Genomic DNA, 18,762 nt, shown 5'->3' with positions numbered 1-18,762 from the left:
CCAAAATTCTTTATGGGGTGCCGAGAGAAGGAGTTCCGGCGTCTATAATGGTTTCTCCACTTGATACGGACGTTGGCAGGCGGATCCGCACCCGTCTGTTTCTTTCCCTAGTGGGTTAGGGTTCTGGAGAAGTGAGACTTAGGGACACATTGGTGAGGTCATAGTTGTAAATTCTAATGTGCGATTCGGTTGCTCACCCCCCACTCCTCTGTGGCCGTGGGTCGTTTTCGATGATTATACCAGGGCTGTCATCAGGGACAATGGATGGCACTTAAGGGGCGGGGGCCTCGGCCCTGGAGCCGGAAGTTAGTGTTCTCGGAGCTGCTGCGCCTGCGTGGCTCTCCCACGGTCGGGGAGGATTCCCGTCTATTCGCTCTGTACTGAGCCGAGCTACTTGGCTGCCATCTTGCCTGGAGCCTGAGCGAGGGAGAGAAGAGACCGCAGGGAAGGGCGACAGTGGTCTCAGGGCCGCCTCGGGGGCCTCAAGAGCCCGAGGCAGCCCCGGAGGTGGTCCCATGACTCTGGGGCCGGGCTCTTGCACCCTAGAAGGGAAGGCGGGGGGGGAGGAGGGAGGGGGAGCAAGATGGGTGGGAGAGGCTAAAGATAGCTGCGGATGAAGAGGCGTTGCTATGGTAACCGGCAGAGGGCGGGGTCAGGCCTGAATGGCTGCAGTGTCATCGGGTGTTGCCCGGAAAAAGAGCCAGGCTGGGTGGTGACCATGCAAACCGCTGGGTGAGATTTCCCGACACCTTGTCCTGAGGGACTCGGTGTCCCGGTGACGATCACCTGGCGGAAGGGGCGGAATTAAGAGTCCTTGGCTTGAGAAGCTGACATTCCAGGCCCTTGTCCTGCAGGCTCCCGCGGGCAGACACAACAGAAGAGGAGGGCAGGGAATGGCCGCGGTGTGGCAGCAGGTCTTAGCAGTGGACGCGAGGTGAGGCGTGGGGTTGAAGCCCTTGGGAGCGGAAGTTACTGTGGTGCATGCGCAATGGCGATAAGTGAGGCTGGGCGGGAACTGGCCTGGGGGAGGGGGGCGCTGGGGGCGTGTGGGAAGGCAGGCATGCGCGTTAGTAGGGTCTGGGGGACGCACTTACTGTGAAACGTGAGGGTCGTAAAGGGGCGTGCTCGGGGAGCCCAGAAGGTGGCGTAGTGGCTGAAGTTTTGAACCCTCAAGCCTGAGCTTCCGAGGTCTGTCCCTATCTCGCATATGCCTGAGAGATGTTCTGGTTCTGCCCCTATCAATTTATCACTGATAAATAAGTGAGGGGCGCACTTGGTTGAGTGTATAAGTATCAGTGCACAGGGACCCGGGTTCAAGGCTTTGGGCCCTATCTGCTGGGGGGGGGGAGGCTTCATGAGCGGTGAAGCAGTGCTGCAGGTGTTTCTCTATCTCTCTCTCTCTCTCCCTGTCTTCTCCTTTGCTCTCCATTTCTGTCTGTAACCAAAATACAAATAATACAATATTAAAAGACAAATAATAAGCCTTAAAAACAAAGCTTACTGTGCGAGTGCACTGTACAGGCCAATAAACTGCACCAATAGGACCTTTGGGAAGCAGGAGTGACTGGAGATTCATTTGTTCATTAATGAAAGAAAAAAGGAGACAGAGAACCAGAGCATCACTGGCACATGTGATGCCACAGATTGAACTTGGGACCTCGTCCTTGAGACCCCAACGTTTTACCCACTGTGCCACCTCCGGAGCCACCCCCACAGACTTCTGTTATCACCATGCCAGACCCATCCCGACTACAATGAACTCAGCCTCCCCTTTCCAACTCCAGTACAGCTACACGGAGTCCCCACATTGACCTCATCACCCTGTCCGTGTTATCATAGCCTCACCCCCAACACAGCACCAGGAGAACCTTATCACCTCTACCAGTGATAGTAATGCCCTCCTGACCCGACTCACCACCACACTTCTCACGGCCTTCCTTACCCTCCCTGAGCTGACTGCTATCTTCTGCCCGGTGCCCGCTGACAACTCCCCCTGCCCTTATAGGTACAACGCGTACCGCACACCCAGCTTTCCACAGTTTCGGACCCAGTATATCCGGCGGCGCAGCCAGCTGCTGCGGGAGAATGCCAAGGCTGGGCACTCCCCAGCGCTGCGTAGGCAGTACCTGAGGCTACGGGGGCAGCTTTTGGGGCAACGTTACGGGCCCCTCTCGGAACCAGGCAGTGCTCGAGCCTATAGCAACAGCATCGTTCGCAGCAGCCGCACCACTCTTGACCGCATGGAGGTAGGATCCTCTTGACGAGCCTGCTATGCAAACATGTGGGGTCTCCATATATCCACTCAGTGCATGTGCCAAGCACCTGCCACTCGCAGGGTGCTGTTTTAAAATATGTTCAATTAATTTTATTTGACAGGACAGAGAGAAAGTGAAATGGGGAAGGGAGTTAGGGGGAGAGAGAAACAGACAGACCTGCAGCACTGCCTCACCACTCGTGAAGCTTCCCTACTGCAGGTGGGGAGCAGGGGCTTGAACCCTGGCCCTTGCACATGATAATGTGTGTGCTCAACCAAGTGCGCTACCACCCAGCCCCCACGGTGCTGTTCTAGGCTCTTAGCAGGAGTAGAGGGCAAGAGGAGATAGTGTATAAATCAGTAGACAGAAAGTGAACCGGGTAAGAAGGGGGCTGGGGAAGTGATCACAACTTCAATCATGGGGCCAGGTGGTGGCGCACCTGGTTGAGCGCACATGTTACAATGCACAAGGACCCGGGTTCAAGCCCCTGGCCACCCCCCTGCAGGGGAAAAGCTTCACGGGTGGTGAAGCAGGGCTGCAGGCGTCTCTCTGTCTCTCTCCCTCTCTATCACCCCTTTCCCTCTTGATTCCGGGCTGTCTCTATCCAATAAGTAAATAAAGATAAATTTATTTAAAATTCAATCTTGAGCACCCACACATGACAGAGTGATGTGCTGGTGTTCTTTGCCTAACTCTATTTCTCTTTCTTTAATTATATATATTATTGTTGGATAGAGACAGAGAGAAATTGAGAGGGGGGGAGGAGGAGGTAGAAAGGAAGAGAGACAGAGAGACACCTGCAGCCTTGTTTTACCACTTGTGAAGCTTTCCCTCTACAGGTGGGGTTCAGGGGCTTGAACCTGGGTCCTTGGGCACTGTAATTTGTACTCTTAACCAGGTGTGCCACTGCCTGGCCCATCTCTGTCTCTGTCTTTACCTCTACCTCTATCATTAATAAATAAATATTTTAGAAGAAAAGATAATAACCTAAGTGGTGAGGTCAAGTGGTGGTGAACTAGGTTGAGCATATATGTTACAGTATGCAAGGACCTGAATTCAAGTCCCCGGCTCCCACCTGCAGAGGGAAAGCTTCATAACCAGTGAAGCAATGCTACAGGTATCTCTACTTTTTTTTTCCTTTTTTTTTTTTTTTTTATAAGAGCACTTCTCCGGTGCCTCAGGCATGAGAGTCTCTTTGCATAACCATTCTGCTATCTACCCTCCACTTTTCTCTTTACCTCTCTACCTCTCCCATCTCTCTTTATTTATCTCTGTCTCTAGCCAATAAAATAATAATAAAAACACAACAACTAGGTGGCCCAGGACAGAGGAGACAACATAACGGTTCTACAAAAAGATTCTTCTTTTTCTTATTGATAGGACAGAGGGAAAGTAAGAGAGAAGGGGAGAGGGAGAGATAAAGAGAGACATCAGCAGCAGTACTTCATTGCTCGTGGAGCTTCGCCCCTGCAGGTAGGGACTAGGGACCTGATGTGCTACTGTCTGGCCCTGCAAAAAGACTTTCATGTCTGAGGTTCTAATACCCCAGGTTTGATTCCCCACAGCCCCATAAGCCAGAGTTGAGCAGTGCTCTCTCTGTGAAAACAAACAAACAAAAAAGGTGTCCCAGTGGTCTGGGAGGTGGTACAGTGAATATGCGTTATAATCTCAAGTATGGGATCCTGAGTTCAGTATCTGGCAGGGCATATACCAGAGTGATGCCCTGGTTCTCCTTCTCTTTATCCTCCTATATCTCTCATTAATAAATGAATTAAAAGCTTAAAAACAAAAAACGGGGCCAGGCAGTGTGCATCCAGTTAAGAACACATAGTATTATGCGCAAGGACCCAGATTCGAACCCCTGCCCCCCACCTGCAGGGGGATGACGACACTGCACAAGTAGTGAAACAGGTCTGAAGGTGTCTATTTGTCTCTTTTCCTCTCTGTCTCCTTCTATCCTCCCAATTTCTCTCTGTCCTATCAGATAAAATGAAAAAAAAAAAAATTAAAGGAAAAATGGCTACTGGGAGTGGTGGATTCATAGTTTACCACAGACCTCAGTATAGAAGGTGGCACAATGACTACAACTGTGGACATCAAAGCATGAGATCATGAGTTCAATCCCTGGTATCACATGTGCCAGAGTCATGCTCTGGACCTCTCCCTCTTTTTCTAATTCTCTCATGTTAAATTAAATATTAAAAGATATATCAACGATTTTTTTTTTTTAGAAACCTAGATAAGGGGACCAGGTAGTGGTACACCTGATTGAGTGCACTTTTTATTTTTTTTTATTATTATTATTATTATTTAGTGATTTACAAAATTACAAAATAATAGGGATCCAATTCCAGTGCCACACTGCTCCCACCACCAGAGTTCTGTAACCTCATTCCCTCCATTGGAAACTGCAGCGATTTTCCCAAGGCCACAGATATGAGTTGACTATTATTTCTATAACTATTGGTTTATCTATATGTATCTAGTTCCCATTGTTTCTTTTTCCTTTTTTATAATAATCTTTTTAATATTTATTTATTTTCCCTTTTGTTGTCCTTGTTGTTTTTTATTGTTGTTGTAGTTATTGTTGTTGTTACTGATGTCGTCGTTGTTGGATAGGACAGAGAGAAATGGAGAGAGGAGGGGAAGACAGAGAGGGAGAGACAAAAATAGACACCTGCAGACCTGCTTCACCGCCTGCAGGTGGGGAGTCAGGGGCTCGAACCAGCATCCTAGAGCCGGTCCTTGCGCTTTGCGCCACATGCGTTTAACCTAAAGTTTTTTAAAAAAAATATTTATTTATTCCCTTTTGTTGCCCTTGTTGTTTTATTGTTGTAGTTATTATTGTTGTTATTGAGGGGAAGACAGAGAGGATGAGAGAAAGACAGGCACCTGCAGACCTGCTTTACCTCCTGTGAAGTGACTCCCCTGCAGGTGGGGAGCTGGGGCCTCGAACCGGGATCCTTAAGCCCGTCCTTGAGCTTTGCGCCATGTGCGCTTAACCTGCTGCGCTACCGCCCAAATCCCCCAAAGTCCTTTTTATATGTGATATGTTATTGTTACTATTTTTCAAATAGAGCAAAGAGGGAGGCCAGGTAGTGGCATACCTGGTTGAATGCACGTGTTACAATGTGCGTGGACCCAGGTTCAAGCCCTTGATCCTCACCTGCAGGGAGGAGGCTTCACAAGTGGTAAAATAGTGCTGCAGGTGTCTCTATTTCTCCCTCTCTGTCTCCCTTTCCCTTTCTCTCTATTTCTATCCAATAAACAGTACATTGAAAAGAAAAGTGCATTTAGTTCTTTAGAAATAGACAGTGGCCAGGCGGGTGGTGCACCTGGTTAAGTGCCTGGTCCCCACCTGCAGGGGGAAATCTTTACGAGTGGTGAAACAGGCCTGCAGGTGTCTCTCTTTCTCTTTCCCTCTCTGCCTCCTCCTCCCGTCTCAATTTCTGTGTCTCTATCCAATAAATCAAGTAGTTAAAAAATAAAGGGACAAAGAGGGAGAGAGGGAGAGTGAAAGAGAGAGAGAGAAGCCGAGATCATAGCACCAAAGCTTCCTTCAATTTGCTGGGGGCACATGGCAAAGCAGAGTTCTACCTAAGCGAGCTAGTTTACTGTCCCAGGAAAGTCTTCAAGGAGATGACAGCATTGCTGACACTTGAATGAAGCAAGAGATATTTTAAAATTGCATTTCCTGGTCTACAGTCAATACAGCTGTTGATATATGTAAAAAAGTCAATACAGCTGTTGATAGATGTATAAAAATTCTCAGTTTTCTGCAAAATACTCTCACCCCTAGCCTAGGTCCTTCTCCACCATCATGCACCAGGACCTGAAACCCCTCCCTCCCTCAAGAGTCCTTTACCTTGGTACAAGACACCAAACCCAGTCCAATCTGTTTCCCTTTTCTGTTCTTATTTCTCAACTTCTGTCCAAGAGTGAGATGATCATCCTATATTCAACCTTCTCTACCTGGCTTATCTCACTTAACAGAATTCCTTCAAGCTCTATCCAAGATGAAGGGGAAAAGGTTACTTTATCCTTCTTGATAGCTGAATAATGTCCATATAGACCACAACTTTCTCAACCACTTATCTGTTGTAGGACACCTAGGATGCTTCCAGGTTTGGGCTGTTACAAATTGGATGGGTGTGTCTGATTCTTTAAGATATATCACTAGGAGAAGATAAGAGAAAGAGGGAGAGAGTGAAAAAGACCATAGAACCGAAACTGCCTTCAGTGCAGTGGGGGCTGGGCTTGAGCCTGTGGCACGAACCGGGCAAAACAGCTCACCCTTCAAGTGAGCTCTTCTGTCAGTCTTCACCCTGCCATTGTATTGGCAGGATTTTGAGGACGACCCCCGGACTCTGGGGGCCCGCGGGCACCGCCGTTCTGTCAGCCGAGGCTCCTACCAACTGCAGGCACAGATGAACCGAACTGTCTATGAAGACAGGTATGGGCCCGGGTGGCTGAGGCTGGGGCTTCCTGAGGAAGAGAGGGTCCCCGGAGCAGTTACGGGCTGACCACCAGCACTCACTTCCTGTCACCCTCCCCCTCATGTGGTGGCCCAGGCCCCCCGGCAGCGTGGTGCCCACATCGGTGGCAGAAGCAAGTCGGGCGATGGCCGGGGACACGTCGCTGAGTGAGAACTACGCCTTCGCGGGCATGTATCATGTTTTCGACCAGCATGTGGATGAGGCAGGTGAGCCAGTGGGTGTCAGGTCTTATATTCTGCAGCTGCCAGACCAAACTGTGACAGTCACCCATTCATGTTATCATTATCTGGAATTCTCGGCCTCTGGCCCGCCTCTAATGGAGTAATTACATTTATTTATTAGTGGATAGAGACAGAGAGAGGGAGGTAGAGAGGGTAAGAGACAGACACTTGCAGCCCTGCTTCACCACTTGCAGGTGGGGACCAGGGGCTTGAACCTGTGTTCTTAGGCACTGTGATATATGAACTTAACCAGGTGCACCACAGCTTGGCCTTTCTGATGGAAGAGCAATTACCAGCCATCAGATCTCCCCCCCACTCAGAAGCCCTCTGTAAAGTGACCTGCCAGATCAGCCCTCTGGTTACTGTTGGGGGGTCACAGCAGCTCAGAAGAGCAGTCTGCAGAATGCCACAGGGCTTATGAGTCACTGTGCAGAATTCAAAGACTCCGGGAGTCAGGCGGTAGCACAGCAGGTTAAGCGCAGGTGGCACAAAGCTCAAGGACCGGCTTAAGGATCCCAGTTTGAGCTCTGGCTCCCCACCTGCAGGGGAGACACTTGTCACTTCACTGGTGGTGAAGCAGGTCTGCAGGTGTCTATCTTTCTCTCCCTCTCTCTGTCTTCCCCTCCTCTCTCCATTTCTCTCTGTCCTATCCAACAATGACGACATCAATAACAACAATAATAACTACAACAATAAAACAAGGGCAACAAAAGGGAATATATATACATATATATATATATATATGTATATATATATAAATCAAAGACTCCCCCACTTAAAAGAAATCTCAGCTTTCTAAAAATTTTTTATAGAGACAGTAATTGGAAGGGAATGGGAGAGAAAAACACCTGCAGCACTGCTTCATTGCTCATGAATCTTCCTCCCCTGCAGGTGGGGCTGGGGACTTGAAGCCAAGTCCTTGTGTATGGTGATACTTTACCAGGCACACCACTGCCTGGCCCCTGGTTTTATTTTATTTTGTTTATTTATTTTCATTTTCATTTTTTTTTCCAATTTATTTTTACCAGAGCACTGTTCAGCTCCGGCTTATGGTAGTGTGGGGGATTGAACCTGAGACCTTGGAGCCTCAGGCGGGAAAATCTCTTTGCATAACTATTTAATTAGTTAATTAATTAATTTCTCTTTTGTTGCCCTTGTTTTTTATTGTTGTTATAGTTATTATTGTAGTTATTGATGTCATCGTTGTTAGATAGGACAGAGAGAAATGGAGAGAGGAGGGGAAGACAGGGGGAGAGAAAGATAGACACTTACAGACCTGCTTCACTGCCTGTGAAGCGACTCCCCTGCAGATAAGGAGCCTGGGGCTCCAACAGGGATTCTTACGCCAGTCCTTGCGCTTCACGCCACCTGCGGTTAACCCGCTGCACTACCACCCAACTCCCATCTTTGCATAACTAATTATGCTATCCACCCTTGGCCCCTACTTGAAAAAAATTAATATATTCCATTTCTTTTAGTTTAATGAGTAAGAGATACAGAGAGAAAGGTCCAGAGAGAGAGAGAGCGAGAGACTAGAGCACTGTTCAGCTCTGGCTTCTGCTGGTGCTGAGGACTGAACCTGGGAACCTTCGATGCCTCAGGCATGAAAGTCCTTTTGCAGAATCATGATGCTGTCTCCCCAGCCCTCTCTAGTTCCCTTTTCTCAGCAGAGGTAAGAATCCCTTGGTTGAGGCCCTGCTGCCTGGTGGCAGTGGGTGGTCCTCGTTGAGCACAAACTCAGGGTGAGCTTGTTGACGCCTCCAAATGGCTCCTTGGCATTGCAGTCCCCAGGGTGCGCTTTGCCAACGACGACCGGCACCGCCTTGCCTGCTGCTCCCTGGACGGCAGCATCTCCCTGTGCCAGCTGGTACCTGCCCCACCCACCGTGCTGCACGTCCTACGGGGCCACACCCGCGGTGTCTCCGACTTTGCCTGGTCACTGTCCAACGACATCCTAGTGTCCACCTCACTGGACGCCACCATGCGCATCTGGGCCTCTGAGGATGGCCGCTGCATCCGGGAAATCCCCGACCCTGACGGCGCCGAGCTGCTGTGCTGCACCTTCCAGCCGGTCAACAACAACCTCACTGTGGTCAGGCTCCAGGGCACCCACTCAGGCCAGGGTGGGGGGCTGCCCCCGGGAATCCACCCAAGAGGGTCCACCCTAGTTGCTTGCCCCAGCCCTCCTCTGGTGTCAGACTAAGGAAAGTATCAGAATGGGTTTATGGAGGTGGGTGAGCGGTGGGGGAGACATCCAGTTCTGCGTCCAGGGGGACCTCACTGTGGAGGACTCTAAGGGGTGCTGCTAGGAGAGGAGAGCAGGGGAATGACACTCTTTGGTCCCATCAGTGCTACTGCCCTCCAACCGCAGTGGCTGCTGACAAGAAGCAGTGCCTGCAAAACCTTGCCTCAGTGCCAGCTCTGTTGTCACCCAGCCCCAAGACTGAGCCCCAGGGCAAGGGGAGGAAGTCAACTAAGTGGCCAGGCCCTGGGATTGGGGAGCCCAAAGGGGTGTGTGTGTGTGTGTGTGTGTGTGTGTGTGTGTGTGTGTGTGTAACAGCAACAGCCCCATTGTAGTCAGCTCCAGTCAGACAGCTATTCTTTCTTGATTTTATTATTTGTCTATTTATTTCCTTTTGTTGCCCTTGTAGTTATTATTGTTGTTGTTACTGATGTCCTCATTGTTAGATAGGACAGAGAGAAATGGAGAGAGGAGGGGAAGACAGAGAGGGAGAGAAAGATAAGACACCTGCATTGGGGTGGGGGTGGGTGGGTGGGGAGAATACAGGTCTAAGAAGGATGACAGAGGACCTAGTGGGGGTTGCATTGTTATATGGGAAACTGGGGAATGTTATGCATGTACAAACTATTGTACTTACTGTTGAATGTAAAACATTAATTCTCCAGTAACAAAATAATAAAAAAAGGCACCTGCAGACCTGTTTCACCGCTTGTAAAGCGACTCCCCTGCAGGTGGGGAGCCAGGGGGCTTGAACCAGGATCTTTACGTCGGTCCTTGTGCTTTGCGCCACCTGCGCTTAACCTGCTGTGCTACTGCCCGACTCCCTATTTTTTTTATTTGATAGGACAGAAAGACGTTTGGAGGGGCCGGGGGAGAAAAAGGGAGGGACCTGCAGCACTATTTCATCTCTCATGAAGTTTCCCCCCTGCAGATGGGGACCGAGGGCTTGAACCTGGGTCCTTACGCAGTAACATGTGTACCTGGCCCCATTATTATTTCTTTTATTATTTTCTACTTTGAGAGAGAGAGAGAGAGAGAGAGACACACACACACACACAGAGTCACACACCACAGCACTGATGCTTCCTTCAATGTGGTAGGGGCCAGGCTCAAACCTGGGTCTCACATATGGCAAAGCAGCACACTAGCCAAGTGAGCTATTTAGCTGGCCAGGGCAGCTATTGTTCTGACCCCAGGGTGGCCATGTGACCTGCTAAGCACAGAGGGGCGCTGGCCAGCGGGGCCGAGTTGTGAATCCAAACCCCCTTTAGCCCCAGGAGCCTCTGTCTCCTCTGGTGAGATCTGGTGACTTGGTAGGATGCCGTGTGAGGTCACCTAGCCTAACCACCCCACTGCAGCCCTACTGCCCCAGCCAGGCCTGCCACCAACGGTCCCACTGGGGGAGTAGGTTACTGACATTTGGGTCTCCCTCACAGGTGGGGAACGCCAAGCAGAACGTGCACGTCATGAACATCTCCACAGGCAAGAAGGTGAAGGGCGGCTCCAGTAAACTGACCGGCCGGGTCCTAGCTCTCTCCTTCGACGCCCCCGGCCGGCTGCTCTGGGCAGGTGATGACCGCGGCAGTGTCTTCTCTTTCCTCTTCGATATGGCCACAGGTAGGAAGGTCCAGGTCTGACTCGGGGGTGGGGGTGGGCAGGGGGGGGTCGCTGCTCCCTCCCAGTGCACTGCCCCCCATCCCCCTCACTTGCTCTCGCCTCCCTCCCTCTCTGGGAACAGGAAAGCTGACAAAAGCCAAGCGTCTGGTGGTACATGAGGGGAGCCCGGTGACCAGCATCTCTGCCCGCTCCTGGGTCAGCCGGGAGGCCCGGGACCCCTCCCTGCTCATCAACACCTGTCTCAACAAGCTGCTGCTTTATAGGTGGGTCTCCCTAGCTGGGCCCCGCCCAGAGATGAGAAACCAGCAACTGGCTGACAGGAAGGCTCGCTCTCCTGATCATGTGATGATGTCACCTAGGACAATAATAGCAGTTACTGTTGCCAGCACTTAGGTGGCGATCAGTGGGTGCAGCCCGGCATTTCTCCTCCCTCTCCTCCTCCTCCCTCTCCCTCTGCCTCTTCTCCTTCTCTTCTTCCTCCTCCTCCTCCTCATTATTATTATTATTAGTAGTAGTAGTAGTAATTATTATTATTATTTCTTTACTTTGTTTTTGCTTTCTTCCCCAGCATCGCAAGCTTCTTTTTAAAAATTTATTATTGGATAGAGACAGAGAGAAAATGAGGGGGGGAGATAGAAAGGGAGAGAGACACCTGCAGCCCTGCTTCTCCATTTGCGAAGCTTTCCCCCTGCAGGTGGGGGCCAGGGGCTTGAACCCAGGTCCTTGTGCACCACAATATGAACACTTAACCAGGTGCGCCACCACCTGGCCCCTGCATCGCAAGCTTCTTAAATAATAATAGTAATAATAAGCCAAAATAATTTGTTTGCTTGTTTATGAGAGAGAGAGAGAGGAAGGAGAGAGAGACCAATAGCATGCCATTTGGGGGGATTCAACTCAATAAACCACGCTTGGGAGTCTAGCCCTTTATCTAAAAAGAGATATATTAGGGCTGGGGAGACAGCATCGTGGTTATACAAATGATGTTTATGCCTCAGGCTCTGAGGTCCCAGGTTCAGTCCCTAGCACCACCATAAGCCAGAGCTGAGCAGTGCCCTGGTCTTTTTCTATGTATCTTTCTCTCTGTATCTCTTTCATTAAATTACTTAATTAAGGGGCCAGGTGGTGGCACACCTGGTTGAGTGTACATGTTACAATGTGCAAGGTCCTGGGTTCAAGCCCCCGCTTCCCACCTGCAGGGAGAAAGCTTCATGAGCGGTGAAGCAGGGTGGCAGGTGTCTGTCTCTTCCTCTCCACCCCCCTCAATTTCTGGCTGTCCCTATCCAATAATAAGTAAAGATAATACATTTTTGAAAAGCATGATCAATTGGGAGTCGGGCGGTAGCGCAGCGGATTAAGCGCATGTGGTGCAAAGCGCAAGGACCGACATAAGGATCTCGGTTCGAGTCCCTGGCTCCCCACCTGCAGGGGAGTCGCTTCACAGGCGGTGAAGCAGGTCTCTATCTTTCTCTCTCTCTCTCTGTCTTCCCCTCCTCTCTCTATTTCTGTCCTCTCCAACAACAATAACAACAATAATAACTACAACAATGAAACAACCAGGGCAACAAAAGGGAATAAATAAATATTAAAAAACATAATCAATTAAAATTTTAAGGTGAGACAGTGCTCTCTCTATATAATTTGTTTATTTATTTATTTATTTATTTTGTTTTCCCTTTTGTTACCCTTGTTGCTTTTTATTGTTGTAGTTATTGTTGTTGTTGATGTCATCATTGTTAGATAGGGCAGAGAGAAATGGAGAGAGGGGAAGACAGAGGGGGAGAGAAAGATAGACACCTGCAGACCTGCTTCACTGCTAGTGAAGCGATTTCCCTGCAGGTGGAGAGCTAGGGGCTCGAACTGGGATCCTTACACTGGTCCTTGTGCTTTGGGCCACCTGCGATTAACCCGCTTCGCTACCCCCGACTCCCACTTATGATCTTTTTAAATTATTTTATTTATTACTTATTTATTGGATAGGGACAGAGATAACTGGAGAGAGAAAGAGGAGCTAGAGAGGGAGAGAGAGAAAGAGAGACACCTGCAGCCCTGCTTCACCGCTCCTGAAGTGTCTCCACTGCAGGTGGGAAAGGTATTTGTGACATGTGGGCCCTACCAGGTGTGGCACTGCCTGCCCCCTTAATTTTTTTTTCAATTTTCATCTATAAAAAGGAAACACTGGGGAGTCTGGCAGTAGCGCGGCAGGTTGAGCACACGTGGCGCAAAGCGCAAGGATCCAGGTTCCAGCCCCCGGCTCCCCACCTGCAGGGGAGTCCCTTCACAGGCGATGAAGCAGGTCTGCAGGTGTCTATCTTTCTCTCTCCCCTCTGTCTTCCCCTCCGCTCTCCATTTCTCTCCGTCCTATCCAACAACGATGACATCAATAACAACAACAATAATAACTACAACAATTTAAAAAAACACAAGGGCAACAAAAGGGAAAATAAAATATAAAAAAACTTTTAAAAAAGGAAATACTGACAAAAAACCACAGAACAAGAGGGGCACAACTCCACACAATTCCCCCTACCAGAACTTCGCATCCCATCCTTTCCCCTGATAGTCCTCCCACTCTTTATCCCTCTGGGGGTATGGACCCAGGGTCGTATGGGGTGCAGAAGGTGGAAGGTCTGGCCCCTGCAGTTGCCTCCTTGCTGAACATGGGCACCAGCAGGTCGATCCATATTCCCAACCCGTCTCTCTCCCTCCTTAGTGAGGGGGGCGGGTAAGACTGCAGAGGCCACCCTTCCCATCAACAGACAACCCCTGCCCTGCCCTGCCCTGCCCCCAATTCACACTCCAGCCGGCGCTCACCAGGTCTATGCAACATCTCCAAAGGGCTTGAGAAGACCTGGAGGAGAACCCAGACTCGGGAATGGGGGCACTAACTAACCAGACACCTATCCTTCTGGGCCACAGAGACTGTGGTCTGACCTGCTCTCCTCATCTCCTCAGGGTGGTGGACAACGAGGGGACCCTACAGCTGAAGAGAAGCTTCCCCATTGAGCAGAGCTCACATCCTGTGCGCAGCATCTTTTGCCCTCTCATGTCCTTCCGCCAGGGGGCCTGTGTGGGTGAGTCCTGCAAAGAGGAGAGTGATGGGGTGGGGCGGGACCTTGCTTGGTACTGACCTCCCTCAGAGGCCATCAGGACCCCCTGTGACTTTTCTGATCCCACCATCTCATGCTCAGAAGCCTCACACAGCGCCCTCAGTGCTGGCACAGTGAACTAAGGCTCGGACTCTCAAGCATGAGGTCCTGGGTTCAATCCCTGGCATCACATGCACCAGAGTGACGTTCTGGTTCTCTTTCTCAGGTATTAAGAATCCTCACACTTTTGAGCACAGACTCCCTCGAAACAGCCCAGAAACCTCCCATTCTGAGACACAGACTCACTCCCTCAAATAAGTGTTCAGAGAGTGCCTTATTCTGGACACAGAATTTTTTTTTCTGTTTAAAACTTTTTTTCAACTGTGTTTACAGAAATACATGCATATTGGTTAATAGAATGTAATTTTAGCTTAACTTATCCATCATAATTTGGGCCAAAACATATTACAAAGCTTAAGCTTCTTTTAAACAAAAACAAGCAAAAATAAATCCCCAAGGTTTTCCAATCTGGTTTCTTTTTCATCTATTACTAATGTATATACAAGATCTTCCATCAAATGCTGTTAAAGTAGGCAATAATATAGGAGTCGGGCGGTGGCGCAGTGGGTTAAGTGCACGTGGCTCGAAGCGCAAGGACCAGCTTAAGGATCCTGGTTCGAGTCTCGGCTCCCCACTTGCAGGGGAGTCGCTTCAAAGGCGGTGAAGCAAGTCTGCAGGTGTCTGTCTTTCTCTTCCCCTCTCTGTCTTCCCCTCCTCTCTCCATTTCTCTCTGTCCTATATAACAAAACAACGATGCCATCAATAACAGCAACAATAGCTACCACAATAAAACAACAAGGGCAACAAAAGGGAATAAATAAATATATTTTTTAAAAAGTACACAACAACAAACTTGAGAAAGTAATCTTTAGTTTGTCTCTGAAAAAATAATATTGCATTGTAAAAGTTTATAAAACTAGTAGAATCTATATTTTAAAGATTTTTTTTTTGCCTCCAGGGTTATTGCTGGGGCTTAGTGCCTGCACCATGAATCCACTGCTCCTGGAGGCCATTTTCCCCCCTTTTGTTGCCCCTGTTGTGGTTATAATTGTTATTGTTGATGTCGTTCGTTGTTGGATAGGACAGAGAGAAATGGAGAGAGGAGGGGAAGACAGAGAAGGGGAGAGAAAGATAGACACCTGCAGACCTGCTTCACTGCCTGTGAAGCGACACCCCTGCAGGTGGGGAGCCAGGGGCTCGAACCGGGATCCTTACGCCGGTCCTTGGGCTTTGCGCCACATGCGCTTAACCCGCTGTGCTACCACCTGGCCCCCTAGATTTTATTTATGTATTAATGAAAAAGAGAAGGAGAGAGAAAAAGAACCAGAAATCATTCTGAGCATGTGCTACTAGGGACTTACATGTGAACTCGGAACCTCATGCTTGAGAGTCCAATGCCTTATGCATTGCACCATCTCCTGAACCACGTAGAATCTATTTTTTTTTAAAAATTTTATTTCTTGCTGCACCAGGTTGAACACACGTTACCATGTGCAAGGACCCGGGTTCAACCCCCTGGTTCCCACCTGCAGTGGGGAAGCTTCATGAGTCGTGAAGCAGTGCTGCAGCTGTCTTTTTTGCTCCCCCCCTCTCCTTGCCTATTGACAACTCGATGTTTCTATCCAATCAGTCAGTTAGTCGGTTGGTTATTTAAAAAAAAAAATGGAAAATATTTTTTAAAAAAGATTTCAGGGCAGTGGGTAGATAGCATAATGGTTATGCAAAGAGACTCTCTTGTCTGAGGCTCCAGTGTCCCAGGCTCAGTCCCTGCGCCATCTTAATCCAGAGCTAAGCAGTGTTCTGGTTTTTTAAAAAAATCATTTATTTGTTAATGAGAATAGATAGGAGGAGCAAACTTGATTTCGTTCTGGTTCTGGGATGGGGTGGAGAATTGAACTCAGAACCTCATGCTTAGGGGTCCAAGGTTTTATGCACTGTGCCACTTCCTGGATAGATGGATATCTATATATCTCTATCTATCTATATCTATATACTTTTAAAATAGAGATAGACAGAGAGAGAGAGAAAGAGTATAAGAGACCACAATACTGAGGCTTGCATCAGTGCAGTGAGGGTTGGGCTTTGACCTGGGTTGTGTTCACAGCAAAGTAGTGGACACAGAATCTAAATGATTACCATATCCTGTCTGGAGATAGTACCCTCAGTCCAAGACTTAGTCATTCCGGGGGCTTCAGCCCCTGGACATAAATCTTTCAACTCCTTGGCCACCTTGGGCAGTTGAATACCTGGGTCAGCCTCAATCTCCCGTAGCCCCTCCTGACTGCCTCCCCTCTCCCCTGGGCAGTGACAGGCAGCGAGGACATGTGCGTGCACTTCTTCGACGTGGAACGGGCTGCCAAGGCCGCAGTCAACAAGCTGCAGGGCCACAGCGCGCCCGTGTTGGATGTGAGCTTCAACTGCGACGAGAGCCTGCTGGCGTCCAGCGACGCAAGCGGCATGGTCATCGTCTGGAGGCGGGAGCAGAAGTAGGAGCCTCCCAGCACACCCACGGCTACGCCCACCCTCCCGTCAACCTCCTGCAGCCAGTCTCCTGTCTGTAAATAAACTTCCTGTGTTGGTGCCGGAGACACACGGGCTGGCCCCCAGGTCTGCTGCAGGCAGGAGAAGGGAGAAGGCATCTCCAGAACCCAAGACAGAACAGGGATCATGTCATCGATTCATGCATTCATTCACTGATTCACTCACTCATGCATTCATGCACTGATTCAGTCACTCATTCCACAACCATTTATTGACTGTCTACTGTGCCATAGGCACCACTCTAAGTGTTTTTACACAATCATGCATTTGACAGGCACCACTGAGCACCTTGCTGGGTGCCAGGAGATATTCCAGGCACCAGGGATCCGGCCGTGACCTAAACTGACTGAAGGCTCCACCCTCCACCGTGTCCTGGTGGAGGCAGGGAGACCACAGTCAAAAAACATTCAGTAGTTCCCGTAAAGATGCGTGTTGGGAAGAGAAATCGGGGCAGGGAGGGGGAGGGAGGTGGGCGATAGAGTAATGGGTGGTGAACTGGGCTGTTTATTTATTTTCTTGACTTCTTTTTTTAAAATTGCCACCAGGGTTATCACTGGTGCTCAGTGCCGGCACTACGAATCCACCACTCCTGGGAGCCATTTTTTTCTTTTCTTCTTTCTACTGTATTTGATAGGACAGAGAGAAATTGAGAGGGGGCAGGGAGACAGAGAATGAGAGAGACAAAAAGACATCTGCAGATCTGCTTCACTACTCGTGAAGCTTTCCCCTTGCAGGTAGGGATCGGGGGCTTGAACCTGGGTCCTTATGCATGGTACTATGTGCTTAACTGGGCGCACCACCACCCAGTCCCCTATTTATTTATTTATTAGTTTTCTTTTTGGTGCTGCTGTGAGCAGGCACCAGGGTGAAATTGAAACAAAGACCAGGAGAACATTCCAGGCAGAGAGAAGAGGCAGTGTAAAGGTGTTGAGACTCTCATTTGCCAAATGGGGAAGTCAGTCTGACTGGGCCCTAGTGTGGCCACTGACGGGGGCAGGACAGGCCCAGCCCCGGGACGTTACATTGACCGCCTGCCCTAAGTCTTTCACTGATGTTCCGAGCTAGAGGTGAGTCAGTCCCCAGCTGGTTTCAAACAGAGAAGGGGTGTGGTTCAGCTCGGTTGTAAGAAGGCAGATGCAGGCTCTGGAGTTGGAGAGACTGAAGTCCGAGCTGTGTTGGCTTCTTAGTAGCATGACCCCCCACTTGTGATTCAATAAATATTTGAAGATGCATTCGAGGAATGGTGATCCCCTGGCGAGCTTATTTCTCTGTTGGTATCATCAGCATACAGCTAATGTTTTTATCATAAAACGTAGGGCAGTAACATCGTCACAAATTTATTCAGCGGACTCAGAAATGTCATGTGATTTAAACGTGGCTGTAGTTCAGTGGACAGAGTGTGTCTCTTGCAAGCCTGGGCAGTGGGTTTGATCTCTGGCATCATATCTCTCTAACTCTACCTCTGTCTCTCTACATCTGTGTGTGTGTGTGTGTGTGTCTTTCAAAGGAAAATTTATTTTTTTGTTAACAGGGTTATTGCTGGGACTCAGTGCCTATATGATTCTATTGTTCCTGGTGGCCTTTTATTTATTTTCCCCTAGACGAAGTGAGAAAACAAAGAGAGAGAGACAGAAGAGAAAAGAAATTGAGACATCGTAGCACTATTACACTGCTCAGGAATCTTCCCCATGTAGTAAACAGTATCAAACCAAAATCTTCTACATGTTAATGTGTGTACACTCTACCTGGTGAGTGATTTTATTTTTAATTTTTTAATTTTTTATTTATTGATTGCCCCCAGTGTTATTGCTGTTGCTTGGTACTGGCACTAAAAGTCCACTTCTCCTGCCAGCCATTTTCTCCACTTTCTTGGATAGGACAGAGAGAAATTGAGTGAGGAGGAGGAGACAGAGAGGGAAAAAGACACCTGAAGACCTGCTTCACCACTTGCGAAGCTTCCCCTGCAGGTGGGGAGCCAGAGACTCAAACCTGGATCCTTGCGTGGTCCTTGCATTTAGTACTATGTGCGCTTAACCCGGTGTGCCACTTCCAGGCTCCCATGAGTGATTTTATTTAATTAACTTATTAATTATCCGAGGAGGAATCAGGGCATCAGTCTGGCACATGCAATACCTGGAATCAAACTCGGGACTTCATGCCCAAGAGTTCAACACTTTTATTATTCTTACTATTTTATTTTTTTATTAACTTTATTTTGTTTGATAGAAACAGCCAGAAATC

At 49.0% G+C, this 18,762-nt stretch overlaps 1 protein-coding gene across 5 annotated transcripts; it reads left to right on the top strand.

Moving 5' to 3' along the window:
• The first annotated feature begins 351 nt into the window (after positions 1–351).
• Positions 352–17,762, top strand: WDR13 (WD repeat domain 13). Of its 5 annotated transcripts, none has more exons than XM_060183648.1 (11): positions 352–507; positions 855–934; positions 2,006–2,246; positions 3,636–3,728; positions 6,599–6,708; positions 6,827–6,957; positions 8,757–9,064; positions 10,651–10,831; positions 10,953–11,094; positions 13,787–13,905; positions 16,286–17,762. In XM_060183648.1, the coding sequence occupies exons 2-11, from the start codon at positions 894–896 to the stop codon at positions 16,468–16,470; spliced, it is 1,551 nt and encodes a 516-aa protein (XP_060039631.1). In that variant the 5' UTR covers positions 352–507; positions 855–893; the 3' UTR covers positions 16,471–17,762. The 5 variants fall into 5 exon arrangements, with proteins under 5 accessions (XP_060039631.1, XP_007529452.1, XP_060039632.1 ...); XM_060183649.1 differs by lacking the exon at positions 352–507 and adding an exon at positions 622–732; XM_060183647.1 differs by lacking the exon at positions 352–507 and having other exon boundaries at positions 639–934.
• The last annotated feature ends 1,000 nt before the right edge of the window (positions 17,763–18,762 follow it).

Source organism: Erinaceus europaeus, chromosome X (genome assembly GCF_950295315.1).
Source record: "Erinaceus europaeus chromosome X, mEriEur2.1, whole genome shotgun sequence".
In the NCBI taxonomy this organism is placed as follows: Eukaryota; Metazoa; Chordata; class Mammalia; order Eulipotyphla; family Erinaceidae; genus Erinaceus; species Erinaceus europaeus.
Note: the sequence above shows the minus strand (reverse complement) of the source record. Positions and strands in the feature narration are given on the sequence as shown.